The 13,105-nt window shown below is 44.0% G+C and overlaps 4 protein-coding genes across 4 annotated transcripts in view; 2 read left to right on the top strand and 2 right to left on the bottom strand.

Annotated features, from left to right (window-relative positions):
- LOC126559425 (gamma-aminobutyric acid receptor-associated protein) overlaps positions 1-13,105 on the top strand; it is a 228,474-nt gene that overhangs the window by 18,684 nt on the left and 196,685 nt on the right. The gene's annotated exons all lie outside the window — the stretch shown is intronic.
- Positions 572-967, top strand: LOC126559561 (probable small nuclear ribonucleoprotein G). The gene is made up of 3 exons (XM_050215731.1): positions 572-613; positions 680-827; positions 903-967. Exons 1-3 carry the CDS (start codon positions 582-584, stop codon positions 951-953), a joined length of 231 nt encoding a protein of 76 aa, XP_050071688.1. The 5' UTR covers positions 572-581; the 3' UTR covers positions 954-967.
- LOC126560058 (zinc finger protein 16-like) lies at positions 1,011-3,481 on the bottom strand. Its single transcript, XM_050216219.1, has 4 exons — positions 3,344-3,481; positions 3,082-3,275; positions 1,495-2,303; positions 1,011-1,426 (listed from the first exon to the last, which is right to left on the bottom strand). The coding sequence occupies exons 1-4, from the start codon at positions 3,479-3,481 to the stop codon at positions 1,011-1,013; spliced, it is 1,557 nt and encodes a 518-aa protein (XP_050072176.1).
- On the bottom strand, positions 3,679-5,506 carry LOC126558074 (mitochondrial outer membrane protein SLC25A46). The gene is made up of 6 exons (XM_050214018.1): positions 5,386-5,506; positions 5,141-5,304; positions 4,780-5,062; positions 4,643-4,699; positions 4,352-4,567; positions 3,679-4,287 (listed from the first exon to the last, which is right to left on the bottom strand). The coding sequence occupies exons 1-6, from the start codon at positions 5,424-5,426 to the stop codon at positions 3,750-3,752; spliced, it is 1,299 nt and encodes a 432-aa protein (XP_050069975.1). The 5' UTR covers positions 5,427-5,506; the 3' UTR covers positions 3,679-3,749.

Below are 13,105 nucleotides of genomic sequence, written 5' to 3'. Positions count from 1 at the left end.
CGGGATTTGTATCTTCACAAACTTGATATGAGAGATTGGAGAATTTCATGGAACTTAAGGTAAATATGACTTCTAAGCAGTCGAAGCATAGCTTCTCAAAGATGAATATTAAGCTAGAAGGTTCTTTTTGAAAAATATGTTGAGAAAAATTCGGTGTACATTGTGTACCCGTAATCAGTATCTAGCCAATGAAACTGCTTAAATGTTGGCCAAGAACTAGGCCAAGAAGTGATGTCTCTAGGTGAAATGTTATTTCGGGTCATTCTGAATTCCAAACACTTTGTGACTTTCTTCAAACATAAAATCCTTCTGGAAAGTTGTACTTTTTTCAGATATATTTAAAAAAGTTTTCGAAAAACAGTCTTTTTAAACATTTCTCACGCAGCGCCATCTATCTTTCAGAATAATAACCTATGCGACATAGAACCATGGATGGCATGTCATACAGCTGTCCAACCTTTTCCAACGAGGCTTCTCCAACTGTCAAACAAAACCAAACAACGCGCGTTCCATATTCGCGGTGCTTTTGTGCAAATTTTCCTCACTTTCCCATCAGAAAACTACAGAAATCTTTGTAGAAAATGTCGAAAGCACATCCGCCAGAGTTGAAAAAGTAATTGCAACATCGGTGTCATTCGTTGAAAGCTGAAATTGTAACTGTTTTATCTTGTTTTGCCAGGTACATGGACAAGCGGCTTTCGCTGAAGCTCAATGGAGGACGAGTTGTTTCCGGCATCCTGCGTGGTTTCGATCCTTTCATGAACGTTGTGGTAGATGAATCGATCGAGGAGTGTAAGGATGGCACTCGCAACAACATCGGAATGGTGGTAAGTAGACAAGCGGAGTAATAATTGGTGCAGAAGTTTATAACAAGCGTATTTGATGTGGTGTTCATGTTGCAGGTCATTCGGGGCAACAGTATCATCATGGTAGAGGCATTAGAAAGGATATAGTTAGGTGCTGGGATATAACCGTCGAATAAAATTCTTCACTCACAAAACACTTTATTGTTAGTTTTCGTTTCGCGATGAACTACTTTTAGCATCATTCTCCGGCCTATCTTCCGTATGTTTGTCGGACGCGGGGAAAAACTTTGTAACTCCCCGCTTGCGGCATTTCACATTCAAATCATGCACTATTTTCAGGTGAGAATTCAACTGATGAGCGTGAATAAACTTTTCCGTACACATATCGCACTGGAACCGTTCACCGGTATGGCGCCGCTCGTGTGTAATCATGTCGTACTTCTGGCGAAACCGTTTCGGACAGTGTGAACACTGGAACGGCTTTTCATCGGTGTGAGTCATCATGTGTGTTTTTAACGCATTTAGCCGATAGAAACTTTGTCCGCACGTTTTGCACACGTGATTCTTCGTGCCGGTATGATAATCTTCATGATATTTCAATTCCGTTTTCCGCGCGAAACCTGCAATTGAAAGCAAACCAATGAAACTCGCGCATACCACTCACAATTTCATCAACAAAAGCACCTACTTTCATCACAATATTTACACTTGTACACCTTGTCCGACGTATGATACCGTATGTGAAGTGAGAGCCGTTTCTTACTATCGAACAGCTTCGAACAGTGAAAACACTCGAACGTTTCGACATTCGATCCAGCATTCGCATGCTTTTCCAGATGTATCTCATACCGCAACAGTTCGGCAAAGGTTTTACCACAAATGTGGCACACAAACTTCTTCTCACTTCGGCGCTTCGCGAGATGCGCATTCAATTTTTGTTCAGTTTCGAAGAACGTGTTACAATAGCTGCAAACGTGGAAGTGCGCTTCAACGTACTGCTTGTGCCTTACGCTCATGTGCACCTTCAACGCATCCATTCGTTTAAAGCGCTGATCACACTGTGGGCATTTGTAATGCCGTTCCTGGGAGTGATTTTTCTCGTGCGCCCGAAGGTTGTCTGACCGTGAAAAGACTTTTGGACACTGAGTGCAGCGGAAGGATTTTGTGCGGTTGTGAAGCTTTAAGTGGCGCCTTAGGTGAGCCATTTTGCTTAGAATTTGGCCACAAATTGGACACTTGTTTTCGGTCACTTCGGCAGCCTCGGCATCGTCGATAATTGTTGACTTCGTGTCGCTTTTAGGGCTATCGTTACAAAGTAAATATTCTTCCTTTTCATCGAATTCCGGGGGAATGATGTCTTTTTCAGCAACCGAAATATTGGTATGTTGCTCAGTGTTTTGTTCTTCGTTCGACGGTACTGTTTCTTCCGTTTCCAAAAGGTATTCCTCCAGATATTCTTCAACACCGTCGTATTCTATGAAGTCGTTACTTGTTTCCCTGCAAATGATACTCAAGTTACCAAAGAAATCCATCAAATTATGTGCTAGTGACTTACGCTAAAAGAAGGCTTTCATCATGAGCGAGATGCTTAGCTTCCGGATGAGCTGGCGCAGATTCTGTGCTCTGTTTTCGTTGGCTGAGAAGGATATTGTTAGAATCGTCACACATCAACCGGAACTCGTAAGCAATTCGTAGCTTATCGGCACACGTGTAGCATAGTTTGTCAGGATACTCATCGGTAGGTTTCAACTGCAAGTAGACATTTCCGACACCTTATCAACAACATCCATTGGCGGACAGAGTTTGTTTACACTTACCTCAATTGGGCTAATTTGGTCCCACCGTGAAAAGACCGTCGGACACTGAGTGCAGCGGAAGGATTTTGTGCGGTTGTGAAGCTTTAAGTGGCGCCTTAGGTGAGCCATTTTGCTTAGAATTTTGCCACAAATTGGACACTTGATTTCGGTCACTTCGGCAGCCTCGGCATCGGCGATAATTGTTGGCTTCGTGTCGCTTTTAGGGTTATCGCCAGAGAGTAAATATTCTTCCTTTTCATCGAATTCCGGGGGAATGATGTCTTTTTCAGCAACCGAAATATTGGTATGTTGCTCAGTGTTTTGTTCTTCGTTCGACGGTACTATTTCTGCCGTTTCCAAAAGGTATTCCTCCAGATATTCTTCAACACCGTCGTATTCTATGAAATCGATGCGTGTTTTCCTGCAAATGATACCCAAGTTACCATAGAATCACATCAAACTACGTGCTGGTGACTTACGCTAAAAGAAGGCTTTCATCATGAACGAGATGTTCAGCTTCCGGATGAGCTGGCGCAAGTTCTTTGCTATGTTTTCGATGGCTGAGAAGAATATTGTTAGAATCGTCACACATCATCCGGAACTCGTAAGCAATTCGTAGCTTATCGGCACACGTATAGCACAGTTTGTTAGGATACTCATCGGTCGGTTTCAACTGTAAGTAGACATTTCCGACAACGTATCAACAATATCCTTTGGCGGACAGAGTTTGTTTACATGTACCTCAATATGGCTGATTTTGTTGATCATTTCCACAAGCAAAACATTGTACTTTAGATCTCTATGATACACCGATATTGTGCTGTGCGTTACATTCAAACATGTACAGCAAATAACACGAAAATCCAAAATATTTTCCATTTTATCGTCCTTTTTTCTGCAAACTGCAAACTGTACTGCACTGTACGAGGAGAAAATCAAAACAATAACAAACGCTGACAGCTGTCAGTTGACATTCAGTCAGTTGTTGAACAGTTAAATTGATCGTTACCAAGATTGAGGCAAATAATGTTGCAGCTAATTTTTAGTAAAAAGTCCCATGCGTTTCGAAAAAGCAATTTAAGATTTGAACAAACATATTGTTTTTGTTTTATTTTCCTCAATCAACGAGCAATCGCTACACAACACACTACGATATCTCCTCACTAAGTGAACTAATGCCGCTAATGCTTCGGGACATTGTGGCAGACCCGACTGGCGTTTTACCTTCCAGCTTGTAGAACTCGACCACCTTGGCCGGCGGTTTGCTCGACATCAGCTCTGATATCTGCGTAATGAACCACTTGCCCAGCTTGATCACGGCTACATGGGCCGCAAACTGTAGCATCATCGCACCGAAACCCTTGTACAGCCCGCTAACACCCTCGGTCGCCACCGTTTGCCGATAGCAATCGACCACACCTTCGTAGCTGGTAAGGATCGGTACGACCGAGTAACCCGAATCCAGATTATCGATGATTGTGCGTGTGCCCTGCAGCTGGATCCGATGTAGGATCGTTTCGAATGGGTAGAAAATCATCTCGGTAACCATAAGCGAGATCATTGTGGAGTACACCTCGATCACTTGGCTTTGGGCGGCGAAATCCCTTGTGCGGGCACCACGTCGTTCCTCGTAAAATGTTACCCGTCTGCACATGATTCTCGTTGATATTCCACGCACAAACAACCTGCAAAGACCGTTTGTATATGAGCATGAAGCAAGAAACGGTGGGTGAAGTGGTAGTCACTTACTGACAAACATATTTCGATAGTCCGAGTGATATGCTCGGTCCTACCAAAGCCCACACCGGCAACATTCGCCCTTTCTGCGGTACACTCCAGGATAGCAGCCGACTAGCACCTTCACGGAACACATCGAATATACCCGGCTTTTCACTGGCAATATCGCTCTGGACGGTTTCGACGAGCGAGGCCGAATAAAACGGTACAACCGCCGCTATGCTTATGCTGTGGAGCGAGGATAAATACACCAAAGTAGAGTGTTAGTTTCGTGCTAGTGGCCGTTCTTAACCGACAGCTTACCATTTCAGCAGCAAATGTTGTCCGAATTGCTTAACGGTAGTCTTAGCATTAATTTCCCTGAAAAAGAGAAAGGAAATCAGATACATTAGGCAATACCAGATTCTGCGGGGACTCGTTCCCTCTCGCAAATGACTTACTTTGGCCAGGGCGTAAACTTTGATATCACATCCTCCACAGCCAGTGTCATGCCACGAACCAGCAGCACACTTCCGATGCCTTTCCACAGCGTCGTCACGCCCTGCCGCTGGTGCAGATGCACAATCACCGGGAGCAGAGTGATCGGAACGACGTGGTACCGTTTGGCGGCATGATGCACCTGACACTGACGCCGCAGCACCAAAAACGGATGGCATAACAGATTTTCCGTTATCAAGCTGATGAGGTTAACGCTTGCACCGAGGTATTTTCGCAACGATATTTCTACATGAGAACGAAGTGGACAAAAGAGGGTGATGAAACAGTACCGACATGTAAACAAACGCACATTTCTCCACTCACCATCTTCCGGACTTTCGTACAGCGGTTGTACGTTCTTGTGCTTTTGCAGTGGAAGCGTAAGATCGCGCTCCGAGTTGATAAACTGATACTGCCCATCGTCCAGCGTGTGTTTGTAAGCGGACAGGAATCGCGCATTATCTAACTCGTCCTCATCTTCCAGGTACCTACGGGTGGAGGGATTTACACAAACAGTACAACATTAAACACTGGTATTGAAAGACAACCGGTCTAGTTCGTTCCCGTACCGCTCGTAATCCTCTAGGCTGGCCATTTGATGGTTGTACATAGACTACATTTATAAGCGAACCGATATCTTTAGCTGTTTTGCAAAATTTTGCACTTGCTCAATATTTCGTTAAAAAAAACTAACATCGGAACGTGCCAAACGGAGGCTGCATCATTGTCAGTTTTGCTTCATATCATCTGACACTTTACTGTGACAGTTGGGAACATCAACGTGTTCAAAAAGGCAAACAACTTCATAATTGCGCGTAGAATTATGTGGGTTTACTTTATTATGGCACTGTTTATACTAAAAGCTTCAACAAAAAATCAAATTAATTAAGTGCATGATATAAAATGTGATGATTACGTATCTATCCTTAACACGTTTTTTATCCACCGACCTTATTTTTTCCAAATCGTAGAAATGTCATCAAAAAACCGCCCAGTGAAAATGCTACACGAATAAGAGAGCAACTTCATATTTCAAACTGCAGAGTAGCGGGAAAACTGTTCCGGCTGGATTCGTTTGATCAATTATTTTATGTAGCGTTTAAAAAGATTGTTGAATAAAGCAAACAACTATGCTAAACATAAATAATGTAAAATGTAAATCTTTACAAAATTCTGCAACAGACACAAATTTGGCTTCTCAAATTCTATGAACGTCTGAAGCTATGCAATATGTGGACTGTGTGTTCGCAGTATCCAGAAGGAAACGAAATTGATTATTTCTGTAAACGCCTGGAGAATGCCTTCCCTGGTTAAATTTGTTCTTCACTGTACGTCAAGCACCTGAATATATTTAAATTTAAAACCCAACTCTTTCCTCCAACACTGTTTGTGTGGTCAAAGATTACAATTTTTTTTGTATTTTTGTATTTTTGTTAAATTGTACTAGCTACTTTACAAACGATAAAATCAGTAAAAAAAAATTGTAGAAATCTACAAAAACAACGTTTTGTGTCTATTTTTAGGCACAACTCGCATGATTCCACGCTCAATGATGTTAGTAATTGTTGAATTAATTAAACATAAAGTGCAACATACATAAATTACCATAAGACACATCAAAACTCACCGAACTGCCAATCTTTTCCAACCGAAATTCAATTATGAAATACCACTCAACAAACATTTCCTCGCACATTACACACCATTTCCATAAAGCGACAGCACGCGTAGTAAAACCCGGATACGACGAGTAACACTACCTGTACTTCCGGCACATAACAACACATAATACAACCAAGTGGTCATTTTCCGTTTTCTCATTCTGGTGGCATTTTTTTATGGGCCAAGATAATCGCGCCATGAAGAATTGTATGCGTTTTCTCTTTTTTTTCTCTTTTAAGTAATCTGCTCACACATGCTTAAGTGCTTGCGTGTGTGTGTGAACAGCAAAATGGCTTACCTTATCAATTTACTTTAACGAATTTCGGCCTCATCACCGTTAGGAGGAATAGTCACGTACGGACAGTTATAAAAAAAACCGTCACTTTGGTACGTTGACACTTGTGTCCTCTCGCCGGACACGAGCCTATCCTAAAAGGGAACCTGGAGGATGGAAGAAAAAGGGGTAAAAGGAATGTTTATATACCCCCGGTATTACAGTTCCATATTATTTTATTGCCACGGGTAATACTGCACGTTTACGGGATGGGTCGTTTTGGGTCGTTTTTTGCGTTATTGCTGATGCGCGTCTTATTAATTTGTTCGCAAGATGTACTGCATTTCCTGGCCTGTGTTACACTTGCCCGGCGTTCTTTCACTGATTAATAATTTTCCAGGTAAGAACAGCACTGTTCTGCGAGGGAAGAAACGCATGGAGAGAGTTAATTAATGTTTATCTTTACAATGGAAGTGACGATGTGTAGAGCTTGGCTGACATAGGACGAAAAGTAATGATGACTGTTAGATTTTTTACTCTTCCTTACACAAAACGAGGTTCTGAACACGGGAGTGATTTTTAAGTTATCACAAAATCTATACAAAAGTTTGTCTCACAGAAGAGTGTATCTCAATAACAGGCACGAACGAACTTTGGGGTTAAGTATCTTTAACCCTAACCGACAAACGACCAAAAATGTTGATTAAACCCCATCTACAAAACATTCCATTCACTCCTCCTCAACGAATTCCAATTCTAAAAATTCACTCTGCATCTTGGCTCAAATTTCCAACGATTCTTCTACGTGTTTCGACTAATTATGATTCAATTAGTAGACTTATCATCATTGCCTACCTTCAGGGGCTGCTGCTACACGTGCCAAATCGGAGCGAGACTGAAGCAAGACCAACTTTTTGTCCATCGTAGCGTATCGGCTATCTTAAAAAATAACCCGAACCGAACACAATCGCTTCTTGATAATAAACAATCCAACCAGGTCGGACAGAGGACTTTTCTATCATAACATAAACTTACCCCTTACTCTCTCTCTCTCTTTCTCTCTCTCTCCCCTCCCACAATAGGACGAGTTCTATCCACGTGTTCAAAGCCCTGACCATCATTATTTACAGCCGAATGCGATCATAATTCATATCGATAATTTTTAGACTATCACCCTCCGTTTGTGTTTGTGTAGCGTTTGTGTTGTCTTCCCCAAGACAGCCACCCCAACGCTCAACCCCTTTTCTGCAAGGTAACACCCGTTACGGAAAGCAATTTGCCATTTTACCTTTTGTCGAAATCTCGAAGGATTTAGCCGTTCATACCAGTCCGCCTGGCCCGATTAAGTCCCACACCACACGCTACAGACTTCGATTCCGGATAGTCTTTTTTTTCCTTTAATTTCTATCACTACCGAGCACGGTGAGGGAAATCGTTTTGGCAACGGGTGTCCTCCGGTCCGGTCAGTCTCGGTGTCATGTGCCGGCCTACATTTTACCATCCCGATACTCTTACTCCTGTACTACCGGGGATCGGGGATTATGTATTCGATTCGATTATTATTAAAAATATTTCGCTTTATTTGTTCGCCGGCTTGGGTTGCCACCGAGTTGATGTCCCCCAATTGCAAAGGGTGGGAGATTGCGCATTCTCCGGAAAAAACACGTCGTTATGGGGGTATCTCGCTTTACAGTAACTACTGTCCAGGGTGAAACGTTCCCAGGTGACAGTGTCGTTTCAATTGAATACTATTTAACGTTTTTTTAACAAAGAAAAGGTAATTTTTGTTAAGAAAATTGCATACATTTGGGCGTTTTTTTCAAGTTTTTTTTTATGAATACGCCTAAATGTATGCATTTACAGTATTACAAAATAATAAATTCCATAATGTGATGAGACGTCCTATATTAGCCTGAAAAAATACTGCTTAGTAACGTTTAATAAGGCCTCACCATGGGTAACTTTTCTGGAGCTAATGCGGTATCAAACCAGCAACAGAAAAGCACTTCCAATGGGACGCGTTATCTGGTCTGTGGCACTGTGCCGGACACTACTTCTGCTACCGGTGACTTATTATATATATTACATCCCCATTTCGCATAACTTCACCCCCCCCCCCCCCCTCACTTCTCCCTTCTTCACCCCGCTCCCCCTGTTCACCCACCCCAGTCCATCGCACACGTACAACACATTGGAACGCACGCACAGCAAGAAGCACATGTCCTCGTACGCATATTCACAACGGTTCGAAGGATATTTAAAGGACGCGCGGACAAACCTTCGCTCGGTTCACATTTTGCCGTGCCGAGTGTACACACCCGGTCAGAATAGCGAGAACAGAAAGGGTCGCGCAAGTAAACGACGTTTTCGGACTTTCGGCCAACTCCCCCTGGTTGTCGTTCGCAAGGCGAACGGTGGCATTCTTTACCATCGGTGTTCACATTTTGCATAGCAGACACATACATACAAGCACACGCACGAAATGCAAACGAACCTGTTAGGGTGGCTGTAGCGCTGTAATAACTACATGGCTACTGGCCTTTGCCCACTCCCACTCCTGCCGCACATGCTTGGAGGGTGGTTCGGGTCGGTCTTAAGGAAGGCAGTGCTGGGCAAAGCTGGGCAATCGGATGGGTGGATGGAAATAGAAATTTACATAGTCCACGATACGAACCCAGTGCCGGACAGCAACTCACACTCTACCTCAGCTACGCACTCTCCTTTAACTCCCCCAGGCTCTATTTCCTTCTCAAGTTGTACTCAATCCTTCTCCTTCTATCGGCCAGATGAGTACAGAATACACCTGTTTCCAAGGGGACTTCTTTCTCATTCCAGCACTCTAAAATCTACCCTCCACACTCACCCAAACACCAGGAGCACCGTTTCCCATTAGGGGTGAAGATGTGGATGGCACGTACTGAAACAAAGACCACCCTAAACTGACCGTATGTGAGAGGAACGGATTTTCTCCGAATGGGCTCTGGGTGTAAGAGGTTCGTTACGCGTGACTGTATGGGAGATGAGTGATGGAATCGATTGTTTTAACGAGCTTTCCTAGGCCGCGCGACGATTTCTGTCTTTCTATTTGCATTGAAAATATAGAAGACAGAACGCATGGAAGGGAATTCTGGGGAAGGGAAGCATGCTGAAGGGTCTAGAAAGAACAGTCTAATTGGAATAAAAGTCCTTGATAGCTACGTTACTATTGTAATGGAGATGGCGAGTTTGTTTCCAGCGACAGCAATATTTTTTACACTTCCAATTTGATAATCGTTCCCCTTTTGATAGACAATATTTGTGGCCCAATAAAAACACGTTCTGAACACGCTTTGTGTTTATTTATTTTTCAGTTCAATAGCTCGATGAGCTCCTAAGTCACCCTGGAAGGAGAAAACCATATGGACGTACTAGCAAGAAACCCAGCAAGCAGCAAACACTCTAGTTCGGTAGAGGAGAAGGATGGCTCTGAAATTTAGAATTTTCCAACAATACAACAGTACATGTTCTTGAAGCCGTGTAACGGCAATAATTTTCCTTCCGTTATTTTGCTGGGGTTGTGTCGCAATTTTAAATCTTCTTATCGTCCTTCCCTCCGTTTGCTTCCGTCCTCTTATAGACTGCAACGAATGTACAACTAGCGCTCGTACAGCTCTACTTCCGACTAGGACTTTCCAATAAGAACTATGCTTCTTCCCACCTTCACGCAGTAGGTTCGTTTGCAAGGACACTACAAGTCTGGTCGTGCGTACGAAACGGAATACTTCTTTCACGTGCAGACTTCCCGTAAAACTTTTCTGTAAGTATGTTTCAGTGTTGGCGTGTTTGCGCAACACATTTACATCGTTCTGCTTGCATTTAGGCAAGGAAGACGTTGCAAGGAAGTGGCGGAGCCAAAACAAGTCCAGCAGCAACACCAACGATAGCATGCTGCTTTATATTTATTCTGAAAATCATCATTATATCTCCCTCAGTGTGTGCTTCGTTCGAGAGCGAGTTCGCTGGCAAACCAAACACACATCCTGCCCTGCTTTACGCACACACACACACACTTTAGAACCCGAAAGCCGATGCCATCGCTTCTGGACTCTCTAGGCTCGCTGGGCCGTCCAGGCTAGGCTAAAACGCCTAAATGTAGACAACAACATGTACATCAACACGCGCGACGGCGACGCTATCCACACTTTCCTCGCTTTCACTGCGACTCATTCCATTTTTCATTGCTTCCAGCATCCGTCCTCCACCTCCGCTCCCTTCCCAGGAGCCAATCAACCCTTCCCCTATCGGACATACCTTCTCTTTGTACACCGTGCAACGCACTACACACATCGGGAAAAATTTCCTTTCGAGTTTCCTGCAACTTAAACTCGGACGTTGAGATGTTTTGCTACGTATGGGTATGGGAACCCTCACACATCAAGCTTCTCCCTCTCTTCTGCTTCTCTCTCTCTCTTTCTCTCTCTCTCTGACGATCCCTATCGTTCATCGACACATACCACCCACAACAGCGGAAAAGAGGTGACGATGATGGTAAATGCTGAAGGGTGGTGGGTTGCTACGTTTGCTACAAACACTCACGGTGCTTCTTTTCTTTGGTGGCCAACGTACTGAAGCTGTGCTACTGTAAACGAGCGAATGGACCGGTCTGCGGAAGGAGGCCAGTCATTCCAACCGGGTTTTTGAGCGGAAGAGTCGGGGTGAGTATGGTATTGTTTTGCACTATAGGTTGTTGTGTAATTGCGGTAGGATACAATATGATTTGAAACATTTTTTGTGAGGTTTATGAGCATAACAGTTTGCAAGAGAAGTAAAATTTAATCTGACTTACTTTAACTTAATTTTCCTAGCTTGGGTATCACAAATCACTGAAATGGATGTGATTATTCTGCATACTTTTAGGCGCAAATCGTTTCGAGCTCTGGAACAGCGCCTAAAGCTAGACAATCTCAAAAGACAATTTCAACTGTTATTTCCAGTACACGGTTCAATATTTGTATGAAATTTAAGTGTAAAGTAAAACAATATTAGTTTCCAACAAATTCCATCACATTGACTCACTGTGCCACGCATGGAAATGGAACAGTGAAGCGAAGTAAAAGAAACGGTCAGATGAATGGCCAGCTGAGAAAGTGGGAAAGATTGTAAGCAAAGCAACAGACCATCCTTAACAACCATGCCCAGTCATAGACACATTTGGCCGGCGAGGACTAGTCATTGCGTGGTGTTTTCCACCCTGCTTTCATTCCACATTTTCCCACCGTCCCCCTCGTCTCGCCCTCCCCAACCCCTCAATAGCGCCTTTCTCTGTTCTTCTGGTGTGGCAGAACATAAATTACAAAATGTACAGGAGCAGGCCAGAACATCGGCCGAGCAGCAGCAGCAGTGTCCAGGCGACGTGACGCAACAACAGTAGCATCAGCAGCAGCAGGACAAGCGAACGGCTTTGCAGTGAAAGGGTGACACGCATAATTTACTCTCAACTCCCACCGGCCTCAAACCCCAAATCGCCGAACAAGCAGCCAGCATCCTTCGAAGCCTTTTAATGGTGTGTGAGGAGAAAGCAAAGCAGAATTTTTGAAACCAGGCCTCGACTTCGAGAGCAGGATTATTTCTGTTTGTGTGTATGTGTATGTGTGTGTATTTTACAACATGCGTATACATATTATGCGCTGTACATAGGGACCGTTGGCCACTGCGCTGCTCGGTGGTCACCGTACCGGGAGACCGGAGAAGTAAGAGGAGGTAAAAGGGGTTTTTCAAAAAGCTTAAAACCATGTGGGGGCCAGAAAGAGGCTATTTTCTTTCGACCAAGAAAGAAGCGAACCACAGGGAAGACGAGTCTGGCCGACAGGGTCATGCTCGTGTACGCCGGAGCTCTCTGATAGCACCAGGACAGTGCGTCGAGCATTACATAGGTATAGGTCGATGGAAATGTAAAGCAGTAAAATTGCGTCCGCTTTTGGGAAAAGGAGGAGGGAAGGATGCGCAGGGGGGTACAAACAGATAACGTCCGAAAGTGGTGGTGGTATGTGTGTGTGTATATGTGTGATGGGTTGGGAACCGGGCCCGGTCGTATGTGTGGTAATGTATGGGAAGAATTCACCATTGCCCACCGGTTTTTCAGGCGAGTGAAATGGGTGTTTCGGATGGGATGGGTGGTTTCGGTCTTCGCATTTTGGACACGACTTTCCTTTCGGAACCGTCCTACCCTGTTTTCCCGCGCCAATCGAGAAACATTCTAAACCGTCCAACAAGCTGAAGCCACACAGGAAGGCTGTTGTGTTTTCGTTTCATCTTTATGTAGGTTGGCAAAATGGGAATGGCAAAGACAGAGGAAGGTGGCGAGGACACGAAGC

Source organism: Anopheles maculipalpis, chromosome 2RL (genome assembly GCF_943734695.1).
Source record: "Anopheles maculipalpis chromosome 2RL, idAnoMacuDA_375_x, whole genome shotgun sequence".
Lineage (NCBI taxonomy): Eukaryota > Metazoa > Arthropoda > Insecta > Diptera > Culicidae > Anopheles > Anopheles maculipalpis.
Note: the sequence above shows the minus strand (reverse complement) of the source record. Positions and strands in the feature narration are given on the sequence as shown.

Coding starts and splice junctions, on each gene's coding strand:
- LOC126558074 (XM_050214018.1), bottom strand. CDS start 5,426: ATGTACAACCATCAAATGGCCAGCCTAGAGGATTACGAGCG. Junction 5,305..5,385: donor AGCCTAGAGGATTACGAGCG/GTACGGGAACGA, acceptor CTCCACCCGTAG/GTACCTGGAAGATGAGGACG. Junction 4,288..4,351: donor CTATCGAAATATGTTTGTCA/GTAAGTGACTAC, acceptor CGGTCTTTGCAG/GTTGTTTGTGCGTGGAATAT.
- LOC126560058 (XM_050216219.1), bottom strand. CDS start 3,481: ATGGAAAATATTTTGGATTTTCGTGTTATTTGCTGTACATGTTTGAAT. Junction 2,304..3,081: donor GATGAAAGCCTTCTTTTAGC/GTAAGTCACCAG, acceptor TATCATTTGCAG/GGAAACAAGTAACGACTTCA. Junction 1,427..1,494: donor GTGTAAATATTGTGATGAAA/GTAGGTGCTTTT, acceptor TTTCAATTGCAG/GTTTCGCGCGGAAAACGGAA.
- LOC126559561 (XM_050215731.1), top strand. CDS start 582: ATGTCGAAAGCACATCCGCCAGAGTTGAAAAA. Junction 614..679: donor CATCCGCCAGAGTTGAAAAA/GTAATTGCAACA, acceptor TTGTTTTGCCAG/GTACATGGACAAGCGGCTTT. Junction 828..902: donor GCAACAACATCGGAATGGTG/GTAAGTAGACAA, acceptor TTCATGTTGCAG/GTCATTCGGGGCAACAGTAT.